Source organism: Piliocolobus tephrosceles, chromosome 6, assembly GCF_002776525.5.
Source record: "Piliocolobus tephrosceles isolate RC106 chromosome 6, ASM277652v3, whole genome shotgun sequence".
NCBI classification, from domain to species: domain Eukaryota; kingdom Metazoa; phylum Chordata; class Mammalia; order Primates; family Cercopithecidae; genus Piliocolobus; species Piliocolobus tephrosceles.
Genome location: NC_045439.1, coordinates 31,430,872 through 31,455,861, shown reverse-complemented (window position 1 = coordinate 31,455,861; position 24,990 = coordinate 31,430,872). Strand labels below are relative to the sequence as shown.

The window sequence follows — 24,990 nt, the reverse complement described above, 5'->3', positions numbered from 1 at the left end:
AAACTAGCCAGGCGTGGTGGCGTGCACCTGTAGTCCCAGCTGCTCGGGAGGGTGAGGCAGAAGAATTGCTTGAATCCGGGAGGTGGAAGCTGCAGTAAGCTGAGATTGCGCCACTGCACTCCGGCCTGGCAACAGAGCAAGACTCCATCTCAAAAAAAAAAAAAAAAAGGGAAGGACCTTCAAAGGGACAAGTCTATTTCAGTACTTCGTGTTTTGTTTCTGTGATTCTTCAAAACAGGCTTAGAAATTGGATTATTCTTTTAATGCTCTCACCTGCTGCCCTCCTTCTAATTTCTTGTTTAACTTCTGCAGTTGGGTAAAAATTTGGAGGTTTTCTTGTTGTAGCTTCTGTTGTTCAGCCAGACACTTTAATACCAGACCCTGCAATCTCTCAACCTCCACCTGCAGAGAGCTGCACGCACAGGCAGGAGGAGTCAGTGGTGTTCCCTTCCCAGCACAGGTTACTGCAGGATTCAGCTGAGGTGACTAGAGAGACAAGAAGAGATTGCAGGAGGTTCTGCCCAGGTGTCATAGCTCCTCAATCCAAACTTCCTCTTAAGTGCAATCAGATTTTACTTTTAAATTAACAAGATAAATCATATATACACATGAATATATGTAAGAGAAACAGAAATGCTAGCATTATAATAGCAATGGGCACTGACATAACAGGGAAAGCAAACTCTCTGCCTCAGTCCCCATTAGGCCAAGGTGGGAGACCAATCATCTATTTTGGAAGACTTTGTGAAAAATTTTGAAGTGCACTGGTATCTTCTTGTTTAAAATGCTGAAGTAAGGCAAAGCATGATTTGGTTTGGAACAAGTCTTTCAGATCACTGTGAGACCCAAAGTGTCAATATTCATGAAATGCCGTGAATCACACTTTAGAAAAAATTTGAGAGGTGGTCAGTAAACAGGACCACCAACACAATTTAAGAAGGTGAACTGACAGAGAAATTAAAACATTCACCTTGAAGTTTCAAAGGTATGATTACCTCTTCTGGGAAGCTTTCTGATGATCCTAGTCTGGATTTTTCTCTTTTCTACTGTATTTTGTTTATAGGAGGGTTCAGCAAATAGCCCATGGGCCAATTCTGGCCTACTGCCTGTTTTTGTAAACACAATTTTATTGGAACACAAGGATGCCCATTCATTATGTATTACTTGAGGCTGCTTTTTGTGCTATAATGTCAGAGTCAAGTAGTTGCAAAAGAGGCTGTACATATTTCGGTCTAAAATGGTCTCAAATAATTACTATGTGGCCTTTAATAGGAAAAGTCTAAAATAATTATGCAGCCTTTTATAGAAAAAGTTTCATGACCTTGGCTTATAGTTTTGTTGAGGTATTTACCACAATGTCATTTTTACCAAGGTTAGGTGTACATGTGTTGCTTCCTCACTAGACTACCATTATTACTTCTTTTTTGTATTTAGAGCCTCTAAATTACCCTGCCAGTGTCATGAAAAACTGAATTTGAATTTTGGTATTTCTGAGGCAGAGGGAAAAGACAATCCTTTTAGAAAGGTGTTAGCCTTTCAGAATGTGGAAGGGTAAATACCTTTCTGAGGCAACTGAGTTTAGTCTTGGGTTGAGGCTTTAAGTACTGCTGAAGAGACAGTATAATAAGTTGATGCAGGGCAACTGAAACCCAAAAGCTAGAGTGAGGCCAGAAGAACTGGGCAGAGCTTGTAGTGACTGTTTACCTAGTTGTGATTCAAAGGCAAAAAGTTCAGTTACCCAGGCTCCTACTTGGGGCTTGTGTTCCAAAGGAGCTTCAGAGGCCACTTTGAATCCTTGCAGCTCTTCATAGGGCAGGGTATCTTTCTCAGATTCTGAAAATGCTGCACTGAGAGGAGATGGGCTGTCAGGCATGGGGATAAATTCTGCATTTTCCAGCTCCTATGTAAATGAGAAAGAATCTCATTAGTCTGTTTGCAGTATTTGCTTCCTCCCAAATTCCCTTCTCCTTTTTGTTATAGTTTTCCCTCTGTCATGACATCAGCACCCTCTAGTGGGCAAGACAGTTGTGGTTAGCAACATATCACAGCCTACCTGTGAGCAAACTGCCAACCCTTCATCAGGGGAGGAACAGTGATGCAAAGGCAAACTCAAAGAACACAGGCTGGAGTGTCTGGTGTGTCACTCCAACACACTTATTCTACACAGGCTATTCAGTGAGCTGGGAAGTTCCAAGGAAGTGGCAGTGAGGCTGGCTGCCACACTGCTGAAAGCTGAGGCTAAAGGTGCAGACAGAACAGCATGCTGTTTCCTCTGTTCACCCTCCTCAAATCACTAGCAAGTTTAGTCTTATTAGACAGGGAGCTTTAAATCTACAGATTCTTTTTTGAAACAGGGTCTTGCTCTGTTGCCCAGGCTGGAGAGCAGTGGCACAACCATGACTCACTGTAGTCTTGACCTTTGGGACTCAAATGATCCTTCCACATCAGCCTCCTGAGTAGCTAAGACCACAGGCATGTGCCACCATGCCCGGCTAATTATTATTATTTTTTTGAGACAGAATCTCACTCTGTCACCAGGCTGGAGTGCAGTGGCACAATCTTGGCTCACTGCAAACTTCACCTCCCGGATTCAAGTGGTCTTCCTACCTCAGTCTCCCAAGTAGCTGGGATTACAAGCGTGTACCACCACACCTGGCTAATTTTTTGTATTTTTAGTAGAGACAGTTTCACCATGTTGGCCAGGCTGGTCTCGAACTCCTGACCTCAAGTGATCTGCCCACCTTGGCCTCCCAAAGTGCTGGGATTTCAGGTGTGAGCCACCTCACCCAGTCTTATTTATATATCTATTTATTTTTTAAGATGGAGTCTCACTCTGTCCCCCAGGCTGGACTGCAGTGGTGCAATCTCAGCTCACTGCAACCTTTGCCTCCTGGGCTCAAATGATTCTCCTAGCTCAGCCTCCCAGGTAGCTGAGATTACAGGTGCGTGCCACCACACCCAGCTGCTTTTTTTTTTTTTTTTTTTGAGACGGAGTCTTGCTCTGTCACCAGGCCAGAGTGCACTGGCGTGATCTCGGCTCACTGCAACCTCCACCTCCCGGGTTCAAGCGATTCTCCTGCCTCAGCCTCCTGAGCAGCTGGGACTGCTCACTTCGGCTCACTTCAGCCTTGACTTCCCAGGTTCAAGTGGTCATCCTGCCACAGCCTCCTGGGTCTGCGTCACCACGTGTGGCTAAGTTTTGTATTTTTAGTAGAGATGGGGTTTCACCATGTTGGCCAGGATGGTCTTGATCTCTTGTCCTTGTGATCTGCCTGCCTCGGCCTCCCAAAGTGCTGGGATTACAGGCATGAGCCACCTTGCCCAGCTAATTTCTGTGTTTTTAGTAGAGATGGGGTTTCACCATGATTGGCCAGGCTGTCCTCAAAATCCTGACCTCAGGTGATCCTCCTGCCTTGGCCTCCCAAAAAGCTGGGACTACAGGCGTGAGCCACCATGCCTGGCCCCGGCCTTATTTCTTTTTTAAGTTTCATAGAGATGGGATCTCCCTATGATGTCTAGGCTGGTCTCAAACTCCTGGGCTCAAGCAATCCTCCTGCCTTGGCCTCCCAAAGTGCTGGAATTACAGGTGGGAGCCATCATGCCTGGTCTTTTTTTTTTGGTAAAAAGTTTAAAATTTCACAAACCATAAATATTCACTGTAGACAATGAGAAAATACAAATGGGCAAAGGAAACTAATAAAATTCACCAGCAATTCTATCACTCACAGACAACCACTTTAAAAACTGTCAATACATAGTCTTGTCGACATTTGTATTACATATTTCCTAAAAGAATGAGATCATACAGATATTTCATCCTCTCTGCATAGCCATATGTTGTGACTAACTTTCCATGAAAAGAAATATACTTCAACATTTTTACTTTCTTTCTTTTTTTTTTTGAACAGGGTTTCGCTTTGTCGCGCAGGCTGGATTGCAGTGGTGCAATCATGGCACAGCTCGGCTCACTTCAGCCTTGACTTCCCAGGTTCAAGTGGTCATCCTGCCACAGCCTCCTGGGTAGCTGGGACTATAGGTGCACACTACCACACCCGGCTAATTTTTTAAATTTTTTGTACAGACAAGGTCTTGCTGTGTTGCCCAAGCTGGTCTTGAGCTCCTAGGTTCAAGTGATCCTCCTGCCTCAGCCTCCCAAAGTGGTGGAATTATAGGCATGAGCCACTGTGCCCAATCCAACATTTTTACTTTCTGTATCTCAACTTTCATCAACCATTTTCCTATTGTAAGGCATTCCAATTGCTCCAATATTCCATTTCTATAAATGACAGCATAAAATCTGTAAGCTTAATCTTTATATACATGTACTACAAAAACTGCCATCAAGGTAGGTTATAGTAACTTATAATACATTCACTTAAGTAACAAGGGTATAAGAACACTTTTTATCTCTTTTTGGAAAGAAAAAAGGATTAGTGATTAGGCAGTTTCTTTCCAGGTAGAAATCAGAAGGCTGGATTCAGGATGCACAACAGTTTACTAGGTACTTGGAAAACTGAGAGACCCTGACAGCTCTTTCTAGTTCCTGCAAAGGGTCAGATATTTTATCCAAGTTACTTCTTCCAAAGGAATTACCTTTCGAAGCCAGCCAGGACAGGAGCTGCTGGCCCCATTACTGTTCCCCATGGCCTCTGTGGGACTGATTAAACCTTCCATTCCTCGGTCTGCTTCCATTGTTCCTCGGAAGCCTCCACTTGGGTCAAGAGTTTCAGATTCCTGCTGACTGTCCTCTTCTTCACCACTGCCGCCCCCGCCGCCTCCTCCCGGGCTAGAGCTCTGAAACACTGACAGATACACAGCACAGAAATAGACAGCTTTGCCATGCAGCAAGACAGATTTACCACCTGACAACCCCACTTAACCTGGAAAGGTGCCTAAAGCTGCATGAAGTGCAATGGCAACAGTGCAAGTCAAGTATCAGGGATGAAATTTTTGGTTTTCATACAAACTATGTTTTGTAATTTTGTATAGTTGTATTTGTGTAGCAGGATGCTCATAATGATAATTCCATTTACCAACTTTATCTTATATCCATAGCAGGTTATCAATATTCTAAAAGCATTACCAAACAATTCCCCCAGCCACAGCCCACCAAATCTAGCACCCATGCTTACTCTGCTTCTTTAAAAGATACATTCAGATTCCAGCATCCTCCATAGACATTTATCTTATATAAAAAGGTCTTTAACATTTGAGTCAAACTCCTCTTAAAGTTGCCAAATAAACTTACCATTAACTCCCTGTCCAGGGAAAATCTGAATGTTGAATTCTTCAACTTTTTTTTTTTTTTTTTTGAGACCGAGTCTAGCTTCTGTTGCTCAGGCTGGAGTGCAGTGGCCCGATCTCGGCTCACTGCAACCTCTGCCTGCCAGGTTCAAGCAATTCTCCTGTCTCAGCCTCCTGAGTAGCTGGGATTACAGGCATGTACCACCGTGCCCAGCTAATTTTTGTATTTTTAGTAGAGGTGGGATTTCACTATGTTGGCCAGGGTGGTCTCAAACTCCTGACCTCAGGTGATCCGCCTGCCTTGGCCTCCCAAAGTGCTGGGATTACAGGCATTAGCCACTGCGGCTGGCCAATTCTTCAAAATTTAATGTGAACATTACATTCTCTGATGACTATCTGTATGAATTTTTATAATATAATGGCTGGTTCTTTCATATCATACAGCATATTCCAAGCAACCTTAATGAAGACTAGCTGATGTGTGGTCAGGAAATGAAACTGAATTTTAATATGAGCCAAAGAAAAATATAAGAAGATTAATTTGTCAAAGTTAAAAAAATTGCCTGGTATTTTCTTTTTTTCTCTTACTCCTCAGAGATCCTTATTCTGATGCCTGGTATTTTCTGAGGCTAAATGTAAAGAAGGGTTAATTATCACCTGCTATGCTGGCCTGGGGACTAACTGGGTCATGCTGAGATCCTACAGAAGCAGCAGAACTATAGTTACCAAAGTGAGTTCTGAAGCTTACTTTTTTGTTTTAAATGGCTTTTTAAGATTATGCTGCATTTTAGATATACCTAAGACTATTTTAACATACATGTAAATTTTCATGCCTAACAATAAACATAGGTGTATCTGCTACTAGAACTAGAACTGCACTATCCAATATGAGTTACTAGCCATATATGCCTGCTTAAACTTAAAGAGAATTAAAAATTCAGTTCCTCAGTCACACGAGCTACTCTCTTGAGAGATCAATAGCCACAGAAGGCTGGTAGCTACTATACTGAACAGCACAGATATGGAACATTTCCACCATTGCAAAAAGATCTACTGGACACTGATGAACTAGAGCATTACCTATATCACTGTATTTGCCTTGTGAATTCCTTCCTTCTCTGGCCTCCTACCCAGATGAAACCATTCTGTTTAATTTTATGTTTATCATTTCTTCTTAAAAACTTTATCGCCTTTATGCATCCTTAAATAACACATTACTATTTATTTTACTTTTATTTATTTATTTTTTTAAAATGGAGTCTCGCTCTTTCGCCAGGCTGGCATACAGTGGCACAATCGTGGCTCACTGCAACCCCCGCCTCCCAGGTTCAAGCAATTCCCCTGCCTCAGCCTCCCGAGTAGCTGGGAATACAGGTGTGCACCACCATGCCCGGCTAATTTTTTTTTGTATTTTAGTAGAGACAGGGTTTCACCATGTTGGCCAAGATAGTCTCAATCTCCTGACCTTGTGATCTGCATGCCTTGGCCTCCCAAAGTGCTGGTATTACAGGCGTGAGCCACCACGCCCAGCCTATTTTACTTGTTTCTAAACTTTATAAAAAGGCCATGTAGTCTGCTGTAACTTGCTTTTTACATTTCACATTATGGAACTATTTGGAGATGTTCACTTTCACTCCAATGGATGGTTATAATGCATTTAATCAACAAATAGTTACTGAGCATTTACCATTTGCCAGGCACTGTTCTAGGCAAGTAGATCAAATTGATAAATAAAAAAGACAAAAATCCCTGCTCTTCCTCGAGTTTACATCTTCCCACCAATGGACATTTGCTTTTAATTTTATGTTTTTCCTTTAAATACTCTTCTAGCAAAACAAAGTTGTAGTCGAACTGCTGTGCTTAGCAAAAGATCTTTAGTCAGTTTTGACAGATATTAATATACATAAACAGAGATGCCAAGCAATGAGCTACTTAAGTAAACTATATATAATATGGTATAATAAGTCGGTGTATATGTGTAAACTGAAGTTCAACAAGTCTAGATCGTGTTTTCAGCTGTTTTGTTTTTGGAGGTTTAATCTGTTTGACCGATTGTTTATGTATTTATTCATTCATTCGAGATAGGGTCTTGCTCTGTTGCCCAGGTCCGGATTGCAGTGGCTATTCATAGGCATAATGATAGTGCACTGCAACCTTGAACTCCTGGCCTCAAGTAATCCTCCTGACTCAGCTTCCTGAGTACCTAGGATTAACGGCTGTGCCACTGTGCCCAGCTTTAATCTGCTTTTATTCTGGGTATTTATGTGTTTTGATTCCAAACAATATCAGAATCTGGGCCGGGCATAGTGGCTCATGCCTGTAATCCCAGCACTTTGGGAGGCTGAGGTGGGCAGATCACTTGAGGCCAGGAGTTTGAGACCAGCCTGGCCAAAACGGTGAAACCCTATCCCTACTAAAAATATAAAAAATAGCTGAGTGTGGTGGTGCATGCCTGTAATCCCAGCTACTTGGGAGGCTGAGGAAGGTGAACCACTTGAACCTGGGAGGCAGAGGATGCAGTGAGCCACTGCACTCCAGCCTGGACGACAGAGCAAGACTGTGCCTCAAAATAAATAAATAAATAAAATAAATCAGAATCCTGGTTCTGAGACATCAAAGGCTACAGGGACTCTAGCAGGCAGAAAATCAAAAGGAAAATAGATTCAATTCCTGGCATGGTCCCCAATAATAAAGAACCATGAAGACAGCAGTCAAAGGAAATCTATCAGAGATCTTTGGGATGACTCTCTTAACCACACTGAAAGTTTAGCCGAGTTTTATTCTGAGTGCCTGTTTTGGTGAACTATTTCTTTAGACTAGAATACCCCTGGGAATACCGTGGAAGTAGGGGACTCACTACCCCCTTGAATAGCAAGGAAAGGAATAATACATAAGTCATATTACAGTACTGGGCAAGCTACTTAGTTAACTTCCATATGCGTTGGAGGCAAAGATGATGTACTCTCTCTCTGATCACAATGTAAAAGTCATAACTTACTGTGAAACCAACCAAAATATGATCCTCTCTCTTAACCACTGTATTCTTCACTTCCCAAAGACATTTCCCATTTTCCTTTGGGTTTTGGAGTATACATGGAATCTAACCAAAAGATTCACACTTCAGAAAACCACTGGTACTTGAAACATTGGTACTTACCAGTTCCAATGGATAAGCCACTGCTATTGGAACGGATGGTCTTAGAATTCAATACTTTCTCTGAGAAAAAATATTTGGTAGGTAAGCACTGTATACAGATATAGGCAAGAAAAATGAGAGAAGACTAGGATAGGGAGATAATTGCTCTCCCTGACTTCAGACAACTTTAGACTTATAACTTAGTTTTAGAAATTAGTATCATAAGCTAAACACCACTTGCTATTCTAATTATATTCACCATCTACATTAGTAACTGTCTGCCTTGGCTGGTCACTGGTATCACCTGGGAAGTTTTAGAAAGTAACCATGTGTTTGAGACCAGCCTAGGCAACATGGCAAAACTCAATCTCTAAAAAACACACAAAACTTAGCCAGGTGTGGTGGCACTGGCCTGTAGTCCCAGTTATTTGGGAGGCTCAGGTGAGAGATCAATTGAGCCTGGGAGAGGAAAACTGCAGTGAGCTGTGTTTGTGCCACTGCAGTCTACTCTGGGTAATGGAGTGAGACTCTGTCTCAAAATTTAAAAAAAAGAAGTAACACTGCATAGGTCCATAGGTTCCACCCCAGAGATTCTGATTTAATTGGTCAGGGATAGGGTCTGGACAATGGTATTCTTAAAAGCTTCTTGTCCGGGTTCAGTGGCTCACGCCTGTAATCTCAGCACTTTGGGAGGCCGAGGTGGGCGGATCATGAGGTCGGGAATTTGAGACCAGCCTGGCTAATATGGTGAAACCCCATCTCTACTAAAAAATCCAAAAATCAGCCAGGTGTGGTGGTACACTCCTGTAGTCCCAGCTACTCAGGAGGCTGAGGCAGGAGAGTCGCTTGAACCTGGGAGGTTGCAGTGCGCTGAGATCACACCACTGCGCTCTAGCCTGGGTGACACAGCAAGACTCCGTCTCAAAAAAAAAAAAAAAAAAGCGCTTCTCAAGGATTCTAATGTATGTGCTGCTAAGGTTGCAAACCACTGATCTAAAAGTAGACTTATAAACTCTTACACAAGCATTTATAAAATAGTTCATAACAAAGTAATCTTTATGCAGAAAGCACTTATAATTTAAAGTTTCTTTTAAAGGATGTACTGAATGTTTCTCATGAAAGCATGAGCACAGACAACAAATTAATTGGTGGATGATTAGAAGTAACAAATTCTAGGCCCGGGCATGGTGGCTCACGCCTGTAATCCCGGCACGTTGGGAGGCCGAGGCAGGTGGATCACCTGAGGTCAGGAGTTCTAGACCAGCCTGGCCAACATGGTGGAACCCCGTCTCTACTAAAAATACAAAAATTAGTCGGGTGTGGTGGTGGGTGCCTCTAGTCCCAACTACTTGGGAGGCTGAGGCGAGAGAATTCGCTTGAACCCAGGAGGTGGAGGTTGCCGTGAGCCAAGATCACACCATGGCACTCCAGCCTGGGTGAAAAGAGTGAAACTCCATCTCAAAAAAAAAGACAAAAAAAAAAAAAAAAAAAAAAAATCAATTCTAAGCAGGGAGGCAGAGCCTAAAGTTATATTAAAAAATAATCAAGGGATGGCAGATAGCAAAGTTCCAGGAAATGACAATGTTCTGTTCCCACCACTAGGCATGGCATTCTTGACCATTACAAGACTTACAGAATGCCTTCTTCAGGACATTTCTGTTTCCAAGAGTGTGACCAACAGTACCTCAGACGTGGGTCTATCCTCTGTCAAAGCCATCCCAACCCCAGACATATGAAACTCTTACCAACAATGAGAATGGTATGCCAGCCGCGGCAAGATAGGTCTGGGACATGATGCAGAGATCCAAAAATAGGCCGAGGCCATGAGGTACAGATGTCAGAGCCATGTGGTCTCTCTGTGGGGGTCATTGCCAGGCGGCCATTACCACCATTGCCCCAGGCAAAAATGTGATTATCTAGAAAAAAAGTTAAACAACAGACCATTTAACAGAACACTGGCTTCCCAACTCTCTCTGGGTTCTCCATCTTTATATCCTAGAGCTAGAAAGACTTCCCACTATGTACTAAACAAAGGAAAGCTGTTTATTCTCCTATATAAAGCCTAAACTCTTCGTGATTCCACTCGGGTAAAAATGCCCACTCTTCCTATGTACTGCCATTCATTCATTCATTCATCCATCCATTCATTCACCTTTTTCTTCAACAACTTTTTATTGGTTATTCAAACACTGACTGAACATCTACTTCATGACAGGTACTGCATGGGGTGATGGAGCAGTGAAAAAAACCAAATCCTTGCCCTGTGGAACTGACATTCTAGTAGGGGAGACTGATAATATATAAATAAACACCTAATATTTAAGGTAGTGATAAATGCTATGAAGATAAATGGTGGAGAAAAATAAGTGGAAACAAAGAGTAACAGTGGAGTGGGATATCATTATTTTAGATAGGGTAGGTCAGAGGAGTTCTGACATTTGAACAGAGATCTACTAGAATGAGGAAGAGTTTCCAGGCAGAGGGAACAGCAACAGCAAATGTAATGTCAGTAGCACAAACAAGGAACAAGGAGACCCCTACAGTTGGAACAAAGGAAGGGATGGTGATAGCAGAAGGGGTCAGGAGGTGGCTGGGGTCCTGCTCACATAGGGCCAGTCAGGCCACTGTGATGACTCTGGTACTTACTGACTGATAGAGGAAAACACTGGAGGTTTTGAGCAGTAGGTATTTAAGAGAATCCCTCCGTCTACTGAGGAGAACTGATGGCAGGGGAGCAAGGATGAAAGCAGGGAGACCAGTTGTAGTGGAGATGGTGAGAAGTGGTTGGATTTATTCTGAAGATAACCAATATGGATGGGATGTGGAGTGTAGGATGAAGCTGCCATTTACTGAGACAGGAAGGCTGCAGGAGGTACAGGTCTGGGCAGACAATCAGAAGTTTGATTTCGAGTATACTAAGTTTGTCTGAGATGCCTGTAACTTCTTATCCAAATCAGGCTTTTTTTTTTTTTTTTTTTTTTTTAATGAAACAGGGTTGCTATTAATCATTAAGCCATGACAACAGGCATGAAGGCATGAATCAGGATTGGTCTAAGATAAGTGGGCTATATGGCCCACCCTATATTTAGACAGCAAGTTGAGGAGCTGTTGAATAAATGAGTCTCAAGGTCAAGGCTGGTGATACAAAGCAGTCAGTGTATAGGGGGAATTTAAGGGAACAAGCTCACTTTGGAGAGACAAGTGAGCCTTAGGGCACTCCAGGACTTAGAAGACTAGGCTGCTGCTATTACAGCACCTAACACCTGCCTGTGCTAGTCCCCTACTCTACTAGACTGTGAGCTCCTTGAAAGCAGGGGTTTTCTGAGACTCATTTCTATATTCCTAGAGCCTAAAAGAGGACATGAATGTGGCCATCAAGTACAGTTCAGAGGAGTATAGGAACATCAAGAGGTAATATGCCCAGCTACAGAATCCAAATTTACATTCCTCATTCTGAAGTTAAAGTCATGAACTACACAGATCTATTCAAGAAACATGAGCTCTCTGAAGCCCTGTTAGAAAGTGCTATAGCATTCGCTGCACTAAATTTATCTTCAGTGACATCCTGATTCTGTCCTGTGTGACATTTCCATTTATCCAAGTCTGACCTTAACAGTTTGCTCCTTAAAGTCCCTTATTTTGGGACAAGCAGAGAGAGTTAATGTGCTGTTCTGAATGCTGGTTTATTTAAATATGTTAACAGATCACTTAATTGACAATATCCCTGAGACCCCTCATGAGTACAGAACAGGCATGGACCAAAAGAAAACAAGGATCTCTCAGAGCAAAAGCAACAACAAAAAAATTGATGAGTCAAAAGATAAGAAGATGAAATGTATTAGCTGGGCATGGTGGCACATGCCTGTAATTCCAGCTACTTGGGAGGATGAGGCAGAAGAAGCACTTGAACCTGGGTGGTGGACGCTGCACTGAGCTGAGATCACACCACTGCACTCCAGCCTGGGCAACAGAGCAAGACTCTGTCTCAAAAAAAGAGAATTTTCATGTGAGTTGTTACCAGTCAAGTGAAAAAAGTGGCTACAAAAATTTAGAGGTTCAGATGATGAAACAGGAAAAAGAAAAAAGAGGAAAAAAGTAAGCAAAGAAGGAAGGGAAAGTAGGATAGCAACAGTGGCAGTACAGAAGAGAAGGAGCGACCAGGTGCAGAGGCTCGCGCCTGTAATCCCAGCACTTTGGGAGGCCAAGAGGAGTGGATCATCTGAGGTAAGGAGTTTGAGACCAGTCTGGCTAACATGGCAAAACCCCATCTCTACTAAAAATACAAAAATTAGCCAGGCATGGTGGCAAGTGCCTATAATCCCAGCTACTTGGGAGGCTAAGGCAGGAGAATCGCTTGAACCTGGGAGGTGGTGGTTGCAGTGAGCTGAGATCGCGCCACTGCACTCCAGCCTGGGTGACAAGAATGAGACTGTCTCAAAAAAAAAAAAAAAAAGGAGTGAGGAACCAAACTATACTGCGGAAAGAAATAGCCACAGAAGACCAGGTGCAGAGGCTCACACCTGTAATCCCAGGACTCTGGCAGGCGAGGTGGGCAGATCACGAGGTCAGGAGTTCGAGACCAGCCTGGCCAACATGGCAAAACCCTGTCTGTACTAAAAATACGAAATACAAAAATTAGCTGGATATGGTGGTTCACGCCTGTAATCCCAGGTACTCAGGAGGCTGAGGCATGAGAATTGCTTGAACCTGGGAGGTGGAGGTTGCAGTGAGCCAAGATTGCGCCATTGTACTCCAGCCTGGGCAACAGAGCAAGACTCCATCTCAAAAAAAAAAAAAAAAAAAAGGCCAGGCACAATGGCTCACGCCTGTAATCTCAGCACTTTGGGAGGCCGAGGCAAGCAGATCACCTGAGGTCGGGAGTTCGAGACCTGCTGAACAACATAAAGAAACCCCATCTCTACTAAAAATACAAAAATTAGCCGGGCGTGGTGGCGCATGCCTATAATCCCAGCTACTCAGGAGGCTGAGGCACAAGAATCGCTTGAACCTGGGAGGCAGAGGCTGTGTGTGATAAGCTGAGATTGCACCATTGCACTCCAGCCTGGGCAACAAGAGTGAAACTCTGTCTCCAAAAAAAAAAAAAATCGTCTCAGAGAAAAGAGAGAAGAAAAATCAGACCAACTCAGAAATCTGAGAGACACATAATATAGAGGAAAGCAGCCCTTCAAACCTTAGCAGTACCTATGGACATCACTGTAGTACAGTTGACCCCAGCCAACAGAGAAAATATGCTGTTCTCTCCAGCTATCCAATCAATGTTTATTGAAACCAATCAACAAGACACTGGGCAAGTTATATAGAAGTACTTAATAATTCTTATAACATTTTACCAAAAAAGTGAAAGCTGAAATGAAAAAAGGAGGAATGTAGAACATTAACATATCATTATCTAGAAATCTGGCCTTTAAAAACAATCACTATGTTGAATACATAAAAAGTTAATAAAGCTTAATATATATAACCGGCCACCAATTTAATACAAATAAAAAAGTATATCCATAATTCAGCTATACAAATAACCAGTCCATTTCTTTCCCAGCCAAGAACTGAAACACAGCCAAGTATCCAGAAAGCTTGAAATGATATGTACAGACTCACCATCAGTGGCAGCAATGGTAAACTCATCACCGCAGGAGACCCTGATCACTTGCTTCCCACCTAGAGGTCCCCCCAACAGATTGATTCCCAGACGCTTCTTGTAGTTCCCAACGCCCAGCTGCCCACACTTGTTGCAGCCAAAGGTCAGCAGCCGGCCTCGCTCTGAGAGAGAAGCAAAAAGAAACAACAAAGCACAAATAAGTCCTGGAACCCAGAGAAGATGCAGCCAAGTAGACTTCCATGGACTAGCTTCTGGTTGTTAGAATACACAAATATAAAACTAGCCACATGATCCTGGACCTAGAGCAGCTACAGTATCGGGCACCATAACCAATTAGATCCACTCAGTGACTCGATATTGTATTCGCTCTCCAGTGTTGTACTTTTAGTGAGAAAAATGAGTATTACCTTAGAATACTTATAAAAGGTGCTAATCAGAGACAACAGATTTCTGGAATCATAGGTGTAGTGGTCTCATAAAAGGATGTATTTATTATGCATTTATAATAATTATCAAGAAAAATATATACCTGAATACATTAATGAGATAATACTAGATGTTCAGGGGAAATCAGGATGATGTACATATGAAGAAAACCTAATACTTGATTGAATAAAAGAGGCTGAGCTACTAAGGCATGTGATAAGAGTTGTAAATCAACTTACCATCAATAGCAGCTGTGTGAGTCTTGCCTGGGGCAATGGTACGGATCTTATAAAAGGACAACTGTTTGGCCAAGGTAAAGGACGTTGTGTAGGGAACTTCATGGTATGCCTGAACCAAAATAAAACACAAAACAGATATATGAGGTAAGAAAATCGAGGGAAAATCAGGTTGAGAATGGAAAAAAGTCCTGGTGACCAAAAGGCCTTGAATTCAAGTGAGTTATATTACTAAGAAGAGGGTGCCAGGTAGTTTTCCATCTCCAACAGAAAACAAGAAGAAATAAGCTCAATATGTAATCAGAGAATACAGTACATGAGGCAGAACTTTCTGACAACCAAAGTTCTAGATTCTGACTTAGGGTTTATAAAACACGAACTTTCTATCCCAGAAGGTATTTATATAAGGAGAGAATCGTTGACACCTTGGTTATACACTCTGCATATCTAACAAGGGCAGGGCAAAGAATTAAAGTCCTGAGGACTGTCTCCAGCCCATAAAGGAATCAGTTTACTGTGATCTAATTTCATCTATAGGGTAGTGTTTCTCAACTTAATTAAAACTCATGTTCCCTTTGAATTAGTATTAAAAAAGAATCTCCTCATTTAAGTTTAAAATTTCACAACAAATCCACTGCTATAATGAAAACATAAATCAAGTAATAGTAATTCTGACTATTTCTTTATTTTTGTTTGTTTTGTTTTGTTTTGAGACGGAGTCTTGCTTCATTGCCCAGGCTGGAGTGCAGTGGCACGGTCTCGGCTCACTGCAAGCTCTGCCTCCAAGGTTCACGCCATTCTCCTGCCTTAGCCTCCTGAGTAGCTGGGACTACAGCCAAGCTCGGCTGTTTCTTTTTGTATTTTTAGTAGAGACAGGGTTTCACCGTGTTAGCCAGGATGGTCTTGATCTCCTGACCTCATGATCCGCCTGCCTCAGCCTCCCAAAGTGCCAGGATTACAGGTGTGAGCCACCGCACCCAACAACTGAATATTTCTTTTCAAACTACAAAGACTCTCTCCAGCCTTGCCCTGAATTTGTACTCTCCTAATTGAAAATCACTACTTTAGAGATTGCTTAAATATTAATTCTTACCTTTTTCATTGAGTCAGAAAACTTCTGTCTCTTAATTTTATTCTTTGGAAAATGACAAAACTCATCATATTAACACAAAAAGGAAACTAAGGCAATATCACTGGCGAATTTACTAACATTTTTGAAGACAGAATGGTAATTACATCAATAAGCCTAAACAGGATCAGTGATTTGGGAGAAATAAATCTAAAAAACTCCAATCAATCAATGAATCAATCAATCAATCAAAAAAACTCCAGGAAGTTGATGCATGGAAATGTCTTTTTTTCCATAACATTAATTTGCTTGTTCCTATTTCAATAAGGTAAAAGCTGAATTTCATCATTTTATTCTTTGTAATCAATTTATTTATTGAAGTATAACATACTGCAAAATATCACACAGCTTGACACATTTTTCTATATACATATACTTGTAAAACCATTACAGATCAAGATATAGACCATTCCCATCACCCTAGGATCCCTTCCACTTCTTCTGTTAGTACCCCTCCTTCCATAAGTAGCCAGTATAAGTTAATTTGATTTCTGCCAGTATAAGTTAATTTTGCCTGTTCTTAAATTTTATACAGATAGAGCTATATAGCATGTACTCTTTGTGGCTGGCTTCTTTTGCTGCACACAACGCCTATGAGACCATAACTTTATTCTTAAGTCAAATTCCATGGTCACTAACCAATAATAGCATCTCAAAGAAATTCCAACCTAGAGAAATTCTGATGATGTGGTTAGAACACCGATCAGGACACTCACTTCATGGTTGATAATTCCTGACATGCACTGATTCAGACCCAGCTTATTGAACTCATTGAGTCCACAGGCCAGCACTTTGCCTGACTGGGTCAACAGAAATGTCCCATCATAGCCACATTGAACTGCAACAATAATCAAGGCCTTGGGAACATCCACCTGCAAGAAAAAAATCAGAAAAAGAAATCCCAAATATATAATTTGTATTAGAAAAAAAGCTCTTAAATTCTTTCAAAAGAGACATGCTGCATTTAGCAGAATGATTACAGGTATGTGAGGATTGCTCTATTCTTTTCAGATTTGCCCAGTGTCTTAGAGACTATTTTTTCTTTTCTTCTCTTTTTTTGAGACAGAGTTTCCCTCTTTTGCCCAGACTGGAGTGAAGAGGCGCGATCTTGGCTCACTGCAATCTCTGCCTCCCAGGTTCAAGCGATTCTCCTGTCTCAGCCTCCGGAGTAGCTGGGATTACAGGTACACACCACCATGCCCGGCTAATTTTTGTATTTTTATTGGAGATGGGGTTTCACCATGTTGGCCAGGCTGGTCTCGAACGCCTGACCTCAGGTGATCCACCCATCTTGGCCTCCCAAAGTGCTGGGATTACAGGCATGAGCCATCACGCCCAGCTGAGACTACTATTCTCTTTTCTTTTTCTTTTTTTTTGAGGTGGAGTCTTGCTCTGTCGCCCAGGCTAGAGTACGATGGTATGATCTTGGCACACTGCAACCTCTGCCTCCCAGGTTCAAAGCGATTCTCCTGCCTCAGCCTCTTGAGTAGCTGGGACTACAGGCATGTGCCACCATGCTCGGCTAATTTTTGTGTTTTTAGTAGAGACAGGGTTTCACCACGTTGGCCAGGCTGGTCCCAAACTACTGACCTCAAGTGATTTGCCCTCCTCGGCCTCCCAAAGTGCTGGGATTACAGGCATGAGCCATTGTGCCCAGCCAAGGCTACTATGGTCAATGAAGAGCTCAAGTTTTACAATATCAAGGAAAAGGTGACAGTTCCAGGTCAACCAAACAAGACAGCCCCCTCTCAGTTTGTTTTAGTAATAGGTCCTACTTAGGGTGACTTGTCAAAAAGTTGAGAGAGAAGCTTCAATTCGTTGCTGATTTTGTCTTGAGATGGAAGGCTGCTTGACAGTTACAGAAATTCAACAGCCCTGGGGGTCCCAATCTGGTCATTTTATAGGAGAGGTGACAGAGTACTGAGGTAATATCTAGGATTTCCAAATGCTCATATATTTTTACAGCTAACTAGACAGGACTGGAGAATGGTGGGGTGATGCGTGTGTGGGGCCACAATGGATGTGTGTAAAATCTGAAACCTCAACCCTCAGTTTCTGCCACAGCCTTTCCAGGAGAAAAGGAACAGCTGGGAATCCCATTGAGGATGGTCCTTAGAAACGCAGAATAATTTAATTTTTTTTTTTTTTGAGACGGAGTCTCACTCTGTCGCCCAGGCTGGAGTGCAGTGGCCGGATCTCAGCTCACTGCAAGCTCCGCCTCCTGGGTTCACGCCATTCTCCTGACTCAGCCTCCTGAGTAGCTGGGACTACAGGCGCCAGCCACCTCGCCCGGCTAGTTTTTTGTATTTTTTAGTAGAGACGGGGTTTCACCGTGTTAGCCAGGATGGTCTTGATCTTGTGACCTCGTGATACGCCCGTCTTGGCCTCCCAAAGTGCTGGGATTACAGGCTTGAGCCACCGCACCCGGCAATAATTTAATTTTTAAAATGTAAATAAAAACTGGTTTGTCTAAAAGTTCCCAAGGAAAAGAAAAAAAAAAAAACAAAAACACTGGTAAACAATAAATGGTAGAGCTGATTTAGCCAGCCCTCCAATGGGTAAGCCTGTGCCCTAGGGTAGGTGGGAGAGATGTGACTGTGCTTTTCCCCCAGCTGGTATCAGCCTCTGTGAGCCTCACAGGGCCAGCTCTGGCAAGGCTGAGAGTAATTAGATAGTAAGTTTCATGCAACATGACCGCTAAACAAAAACAACTATTAATATTTCATCTGGTGGTCAACTGTAGAAATAGGAAAGGAAAATGACTGTGTTGGGTTAAGAGACAGTATATTGCTTTACTGTATCTTCTTGAATTTTCCAGTGTATTTGTAGCTATATGTGACTTTTCTGCTGTACACGCTGATTTTAGCTTTCATCCCTGAGTAAGATGTGACTTCACAATGTCCACAGTCGTTGTATCCACTTTCTCAATTTTCTATGATTTGGTCAGATGACAAGACCACAGGGTGCTAAATCAGGAATCCTAGATTGTCGGTCTCCCACACAGGAAACATTTCAGAAATAAACACCTTGATACAACAGAGCCAAGGAAAGAGGTACATATTATTGGAGTCTGTGCGACTTAGATAGGTTTTAGAAAGAAGCTGCTTCTGATTTTACCTTTTGTGGTGTATAATAATCCTCTTCTGAATCCAAACCCAGTCGTCCTGAAACACACATAAGAATGAAAATCATTATAATGAGGGCTTCCTTCCCAGTGAAGAGGTTCTGTAAGATTCTCTTTTGCCAGGCATGGTGGCTCACGCCTGTAATCCCAGCACTTTGGGAGGCCGAGGCGGGCAGATCACGAGGTCAGGAGTTCGAGACCAGCCTGGCCAACATGGTGAAACCCCGTCTCTACTAAAAGTACAAAAAATTAGCTAGGTGTGATAGCGTGCGCCTGTAATCCCAGTTACTCAGGAGGCTGAGGCAGGAGAATCGCTTGAACTCGGGAGGTGGTGGTTGCAGTGAGCCCAGATCGTGCCATTGCACTCCAGCCTGGGTGACAGAGAGAAACTCTGTCTCGAGGAAAAAAAACAAAACATTAAAAGATTTACAGAATCAACACTTCTCATTTAGGGGCTGCATGATGTGTTTAGATGCACATAACTTTGAAGTCAGGTTGTGTACCTGCGAAGAAGTGGACAGAGACAAGGCTACCCCTACCATATTCGCCACAGCCCCAAGAATAGACTTCCTTGTTTCGTGTCAGAACCACCACATGATTATCTCCACAGGAGACCTGCTCCACTGGATTGCTGAGGAAGAAGTTCAGCTGCATGGGTTCTAGCACTTCAGGGCCAGCAACTTTGTCCACCCCCATGCAGCCATAATAATCTGATCCGAAGGCATAGAGCTGACCCTCATCTGCAAAAGAAAGGAAAACAGAATCCATCAAAGGACTGACTTATTTTATCTAATCAGAAAATTGGGCAGGGCTGGAATGAGGACTACCCCAGCAAATGATCTCACATGAAATGATTATATCCAAGAAATTAAAAGGACAGACTGTGCAAGTCTAGAGTTCTATGTCAGAGAGTCATGTGTACTACTACCACTACTATATAAAACAATTTAAAAAGTGGTAGCATTATCACGTTAAAAGGACCTAAAATTTTAATAGGGCCATCTTTGTTATATAGATAAAAAAAAAAACAGTTCCAAGGAATCATAAAGTAAGTAATGACAAGACTAAAACTAAACTTAGGTCTTGATCCTAATTTTGTGTTACCCATAGCCTGATGAGGTGGTAAGATTATTTTTCCTGCCAACTGGGACACACATTTCCTCCTGATCCCACCTCTTCTCTGTCTTCTCCTTGCCCACTACCACCTAATACTATAGAAAATTTGGCATGTTATTATTAATGAATATATTTGCTCAAGGTCCTCTGGTTCTTTCTAGACTGTCTTTTGTTTTAAAATCCCAACTAAGATTGCACAGCATTAAGCAAAATACCCCCACATTAAATGCACTTAAGACACTTTCTGCTGATGGCTTACCAGTCACACAGACAGTGAAATCATCACCACATGACACCTGATGGATAGCTTTGCCTTGCAACTTTTCCACATGCTTTGGCTGTCGATAGGAGGCTTTGTCTCCATGGCCCAGCTGACCATGGAGTTTAGTGCCTCCTTGCATGTTCTGTGAAATAAAGAGGTCTTATGATTTTTTTTTAAATTACATTTTATTAAACTTAAATTTTAAAGAGATAGGTTCTCGCTATGTTGCCCAAGCTGGCCTTGAACTCCTGGGCTCAAGTGATCCTCCTGCCTTAGCTTCCCAAAGTGCTGGGATGGTAGACATGAACCACCATGCCCGGCTGAGAGGTCTTATGAAGTTTTAATTTTTCATGCCAAAAGCTGATCTTTAATGTAACTTCATACGAAGAAAAACAGTAGAAAAAAAGAGCTAGAAGTTTAGAAATTAGAAAAAAATGGGCAAAGGGATTAAATATTTTAATAGCAAGTAGTATAAAGACCCTGCCAACAGGTAAAGAAAACTTAAAAAGTATCCAGATTAATATCCATTAATCTAATCTTTGTCCTTCAAGTCTAAGGTAAACAATATATTTAATTACAGGTGATGGTAAAAAAAATTCTTTATAATATAGTCTAATTTGGTTGTTTTCTACAGGAATATAGCTTCTTGAAAATCTGTACTAGAAGTTTCATAAATTTTGGTCACAGTTTCCCTGAAACACGGAAGAGTTATAAAGAATCTGGCTACATCAAAGAGGCTGCTATACAGCAATGAGACTAGTCCTTGATGACTTTTCAACTTTTTTTTTTTTTTTTTGAGACGGAGTTTCGCTCTTGTCACCCAGGCTGGAGTGCAGTGGCTCGATCTCGGCCCACTGCAAGCTCTGCCTCCGGGGTTCAAGTGAGTCTCCTGCCTCAGCCTCCCAAGTAGCAGGGATTACAGGCACCTGCCACCACGCCCAGCTAATTTTTTGTGTATTTAGTAGAGATGGGATTTTGCTGTGTTGGCCAGGCTGGTCTCGAACTCCTGACCTCAGGTGATCCACCCGCCTCAGCCTCCCAAAGTGTTGGGATTACAGGCGTGAGCCACCACATCTGGCCTTTTCTACAGTTTTATAGAGAAAAACAATTCTATTAAATTGAGTAAACTACAAGTCCTCATAATACATACACACACACACACACACACACATATATATATATATATATATATATATATATATATATATATATATATATTTTTTTTTTTCCAAACAAGCTCTTGCTCTGTCACCCAGGCTGGAGTGCAGTGGTGCGCTCTCCAGTGGTTCACTGCCATCTCCACCTCCCAGGCTCAAGTGATTCTCGTGCCTCAGCCTCCTGAGTAGCTGGAATCACAGGCATACGCCACTTTTGTATTCTCAGCTAACTTTTGTATTTTTAGTAGAGACGGGGTTTTGTCATGTTTGCCAGGCTGGTCTCAAACTCCTGGCTTCAAACAATACACTTGCCTTGGCCTCCCGAAGTGCTGGGACTTCAGGTGTGAGCCACTGCTCCTGGCCAATAAATGTTTAAGATACTAATTTCTCTCCAGCAGCCTGAAATGAGCCTGAGAAGGCATAGCAAGAGACAGGCGGAAAGCCAAGAGAACATGCTATCACAGAAGGCAAGTGAAGACAAAGCTTCAAGAAGGGAGTGGTCAACTATGTCAAATGCTGCCGAGAGTCAAGCTAAGTAAGGACTAAAAACCATCTGTTTTATTTTAGCAATTTATGGGTCATTTTTCAAGACTAGTTTCAGTTGAGTGGCAGAGATGGAAGCTGCACTGTAGGTGAATGAGGAGAGAGTGGGAGATAAGGAAACAGACAGCAAACACAATTTGTTAAAGAAGGTGAGGGGAGAATCTAGAGGGCAACAAAGAAATTCTACACAAAATATACCTAGCCATCTTCAATCACTGCTGTGGGCTTCAGGGGTTTCCTGACATGGTATAGTGCTTCCTTTGTTTACAAAGCTATTTCACAGATAATAGTTGCTCTGAACCTCATGGTAATATAACAGAGTAATTGAGTGACTTGTCTAAAATCATCCAGCTGTAAATGGGAAAGCCCAGTCTCCTGAGTCTTTCCATTTTCTCTCCCTCTCTAATTCATTCATTCAAAAACCATTTATAGGTGACCTAATATGTACCACCCCGGGGCGTACATCAGTGAACTAAACAGACAAAATTCCTGCTCTCATAATAGCTTCCATTCCATCACCCCATGTTGCCACTCCCTTAGTATAGGTTCAACTAATAAAATGCTTAAACATCGTGGGCCCAGTAAACTATTAGGCTTACAGCACTGTTCCAAAATGCTTAGCGTTCACTTACCACCCAAGTGTACAGTTCCTTCTCCACTGTGACCACAGCAAAGTGGGTATTCCCTGCACACACCTGCCGGGCACTACAGCCGCTCTTGATAACATCCAGTTTTTGGGGGGTGGATTTTCCACCACCCCAAACATAGACTTCACTGGTTCGTGATGTTACTACAGCAATGGGTGCTTCAGTCACAGTGTTTGACCTGCCAACAACCCCCAGAACAAAGGCACATTTAACATTAAAAACAATATCAAAGAAAAATGCTTCCAGTCTGTTCCCTGAGAAGAACTGCCAATTATGGTATGAGAAAGTATGTTCTTTCTCGACAACTTATTTCAATGTGCTCTATCACAGCAGACTTTGAAACTCCTGCCTCAGGGCTTCATCACAGCTTGGCCAGATCAGATTTCAGTCTGACCCATAACACCTACACTTTTCCACATTCATCATGGTAATGATGGCCACTTTAGTGTAAGGGTGAAATTATAGCTTTCTTCTTAGAAATGACTGTCTGAAATTTAAGCAGATGCTGGCTCCTGAAAGGATGCCAAAGGATCCTGGGATCAAATAATGCCTATGCTCAAGAAAGACTCCCCCAGTTGTAATTTAGGATATATTAGTTTTTAAGCGTCTCTTGAACATTACCTTGGTCTCTTTGTAGGTGCATTAAGCAGAGTGACTTTTTCCTCCATCTCTCTACCAAAAGAAAAGCAAAGATACATGAGTGACATAATAGGATTTTATACTGCAGAGGTGTCTGTTTAATATAAGTCACAGATTTAATCCTCTTATAAACTGTACGCATCCTACAACATCACAATACTTTTAGCAAAGTACCTTGATACAACTCAAAACAATTATATAGTCCTTTCATTAGATAATTTATTAAATACCCAAAGGCCAGCAGTTTGGGGCCATTTGCTTTCTACCTCTGAGAAGTGGTCCAGGGTGGAACAGAGAGCCTTGAGAACCTCTGATGTACATATTTAGTATCTGATGGACACCTTCATCTAGTCTGCCCACTGACTCCCAAACTCAGTATCTCCAAATATGAGCTTGTTAGCTTTTTCCCAAATGAGTTTTTCTTTCCAACTCCTTTATTTCTGTAACTAGCCGCAAGAGCCTTCCCCAGTTCTCCCAGTCAACTGGGCTTAAAATCTCAGTCATCTCTGATTCATCTCTTTCCCTTTAATATTCAGGTTCTACAGATTCTACCTATATATATTTTTTGTACTCACCTCTTCCTTTCCAGTCTCACCACCTTAGTTCTGGGCAGCTCTACTTCCCACCTGTACTGTTGATAATACCTCCTAATCAGCCTCACTTACTACAGTCTTAATCATTTTACTATACTAATTTAACGCAGATGCTAATATTGCTAAATAACTCTTCCTTAGGTATGCCTCTCATCACATGAACTGCCCTCTCGCAAACATCCACTATCTCTCGACAGTGGATGTGATACCCACTCTATCTTTTGCACTATCTCTTGAATTAACCACAATCTTCTTGGCCTGGCATGCAAGATTTCCTACCTGTTTTTCCAGACTTCCTTCCTTTTGTTTGCACCCCATGTTCTAGCCCAGGGCTGTCATCCTAACTAAATCAATTATAGCTGAGTTCCTGGAGTAGCGCTCAGGCATCAGTACTTTTTGAAAGCTCCTGATATTTTGCATCAAAAGTCCCAGGTCTAGAACCACTAATCTAGCCAAATAGAATTTTGTGTTTCCTGAATATTTCCCACAACTTCCTGTGTTTATGTTTCTACTTATGCTATATTCTCTGTCTGGAAAACTCTGTCTTATATTTTCCATCAAAGTACAAAGTTCCAAAGTATTGCAGACAAATCTGTAATTATCTCAGTAAAAATTTCATGCCTACACTCAAGAAGTAAGAGATTAAAATAGTGACTTAAAATAGTGATTATGCCGGGCTTGGTGGCTCATGCCTATAATCCCAGCACTTGGGGAGGCCGATGCAGGCAGATCACCTGAGGTCAGGAGTTCGAGACCAGCCTGGTCAACAGAGTAAAACCTCGTCTCTACTAAAAATACAAAAATTAGCCAGGCATGGTGGCGCCTGCCTGTAGTCCCAGCTCCTCGAGAGGCTGAGGCAGGAGAATTGCTTGAACCTTGGAGACAGAGGTTGCAGTGAGCTGAGACTGTACCACTGCACTCCAGCCTGGGCAACAGAGTGAGACTCTCAAAAGGTAAATTAAAAAAATAATAATAAATAAAATAAATCATTATACTGCTGTGAAATAAGCCAGATAAAAATTTTAAATATGCTTAACCAGACCAAAAGGGTGATACTGCCTGCACATGCACAAAACATAAATGGAAGTTCATGGTGCCATATCTGGAGTACTGTACAT

General features: G+C 42.1%; 1 protein-coding gene across 7 annotated transcripts in view; it reads right to left on the bottom strand.

Annotated features, from left to right (window-relative positions):
* NEK9 (NIMA related kinase 9) overlaps positions 1-24,990 on the bottom strand; it is a 45,357-nt gene that overhangs the window by 4,611 nt on the left and 15,756 nt on the right. For 4 of the 7 annotated variants that reach the window (XM_023184210.2, XM_023184251.3, XM_023184246.3 and 1 more), the window contains 13 exons: positions 23,262-23,312; positions 22,626-22,818; positions 20,291-20,435; positions 19,419-19,655; positions 18,909-18,955; positions 16,508-16,663; positions 14,666-14,774; positions 14,000-14,161; positions 10,126-10,296; positions 8,402-8,461; positions 4,594-4,802; positions 1,739-1,900; positions 274-486 (listed from right to left, as the gene is read on the bottom strand). In XM_023184210.2, coding sequence (XP_023039978.2) covers positions 274-486; positions 1,739-1,900; positions 4,594-4,802; positions 8,402-8,461; positions 10,126-10,296; positions 14,000-14,161; positions 14,666-14,774; positions 16,508-16,663; positions 18,909-18,955; positions 19,419-19,655; positions 20,291-20,435; positions 22,626-22,818; positions 23,262-23,312 — 1,915 coding nt within the window. The remainder of the gene's footprint in view (positions 1-273; positions 487-1,738; positions 1,901-4,593; positions 4,803-8,401; positions 8,462-10,125; positions 10,297-13,999; positions 14,162-14,665; positions 14,775-16,507; positions 16,664-18,908; positions 18,956-19,418; positions 19,656-20,290; positions 20,436-22,625; positions 22,819-23,261; positions 23,313-24,990) is intronic. The other 3 variants (XM_023184213.2, XM_023184223.2, XM_023184228.3) reach the window with 3 other exon arrangements.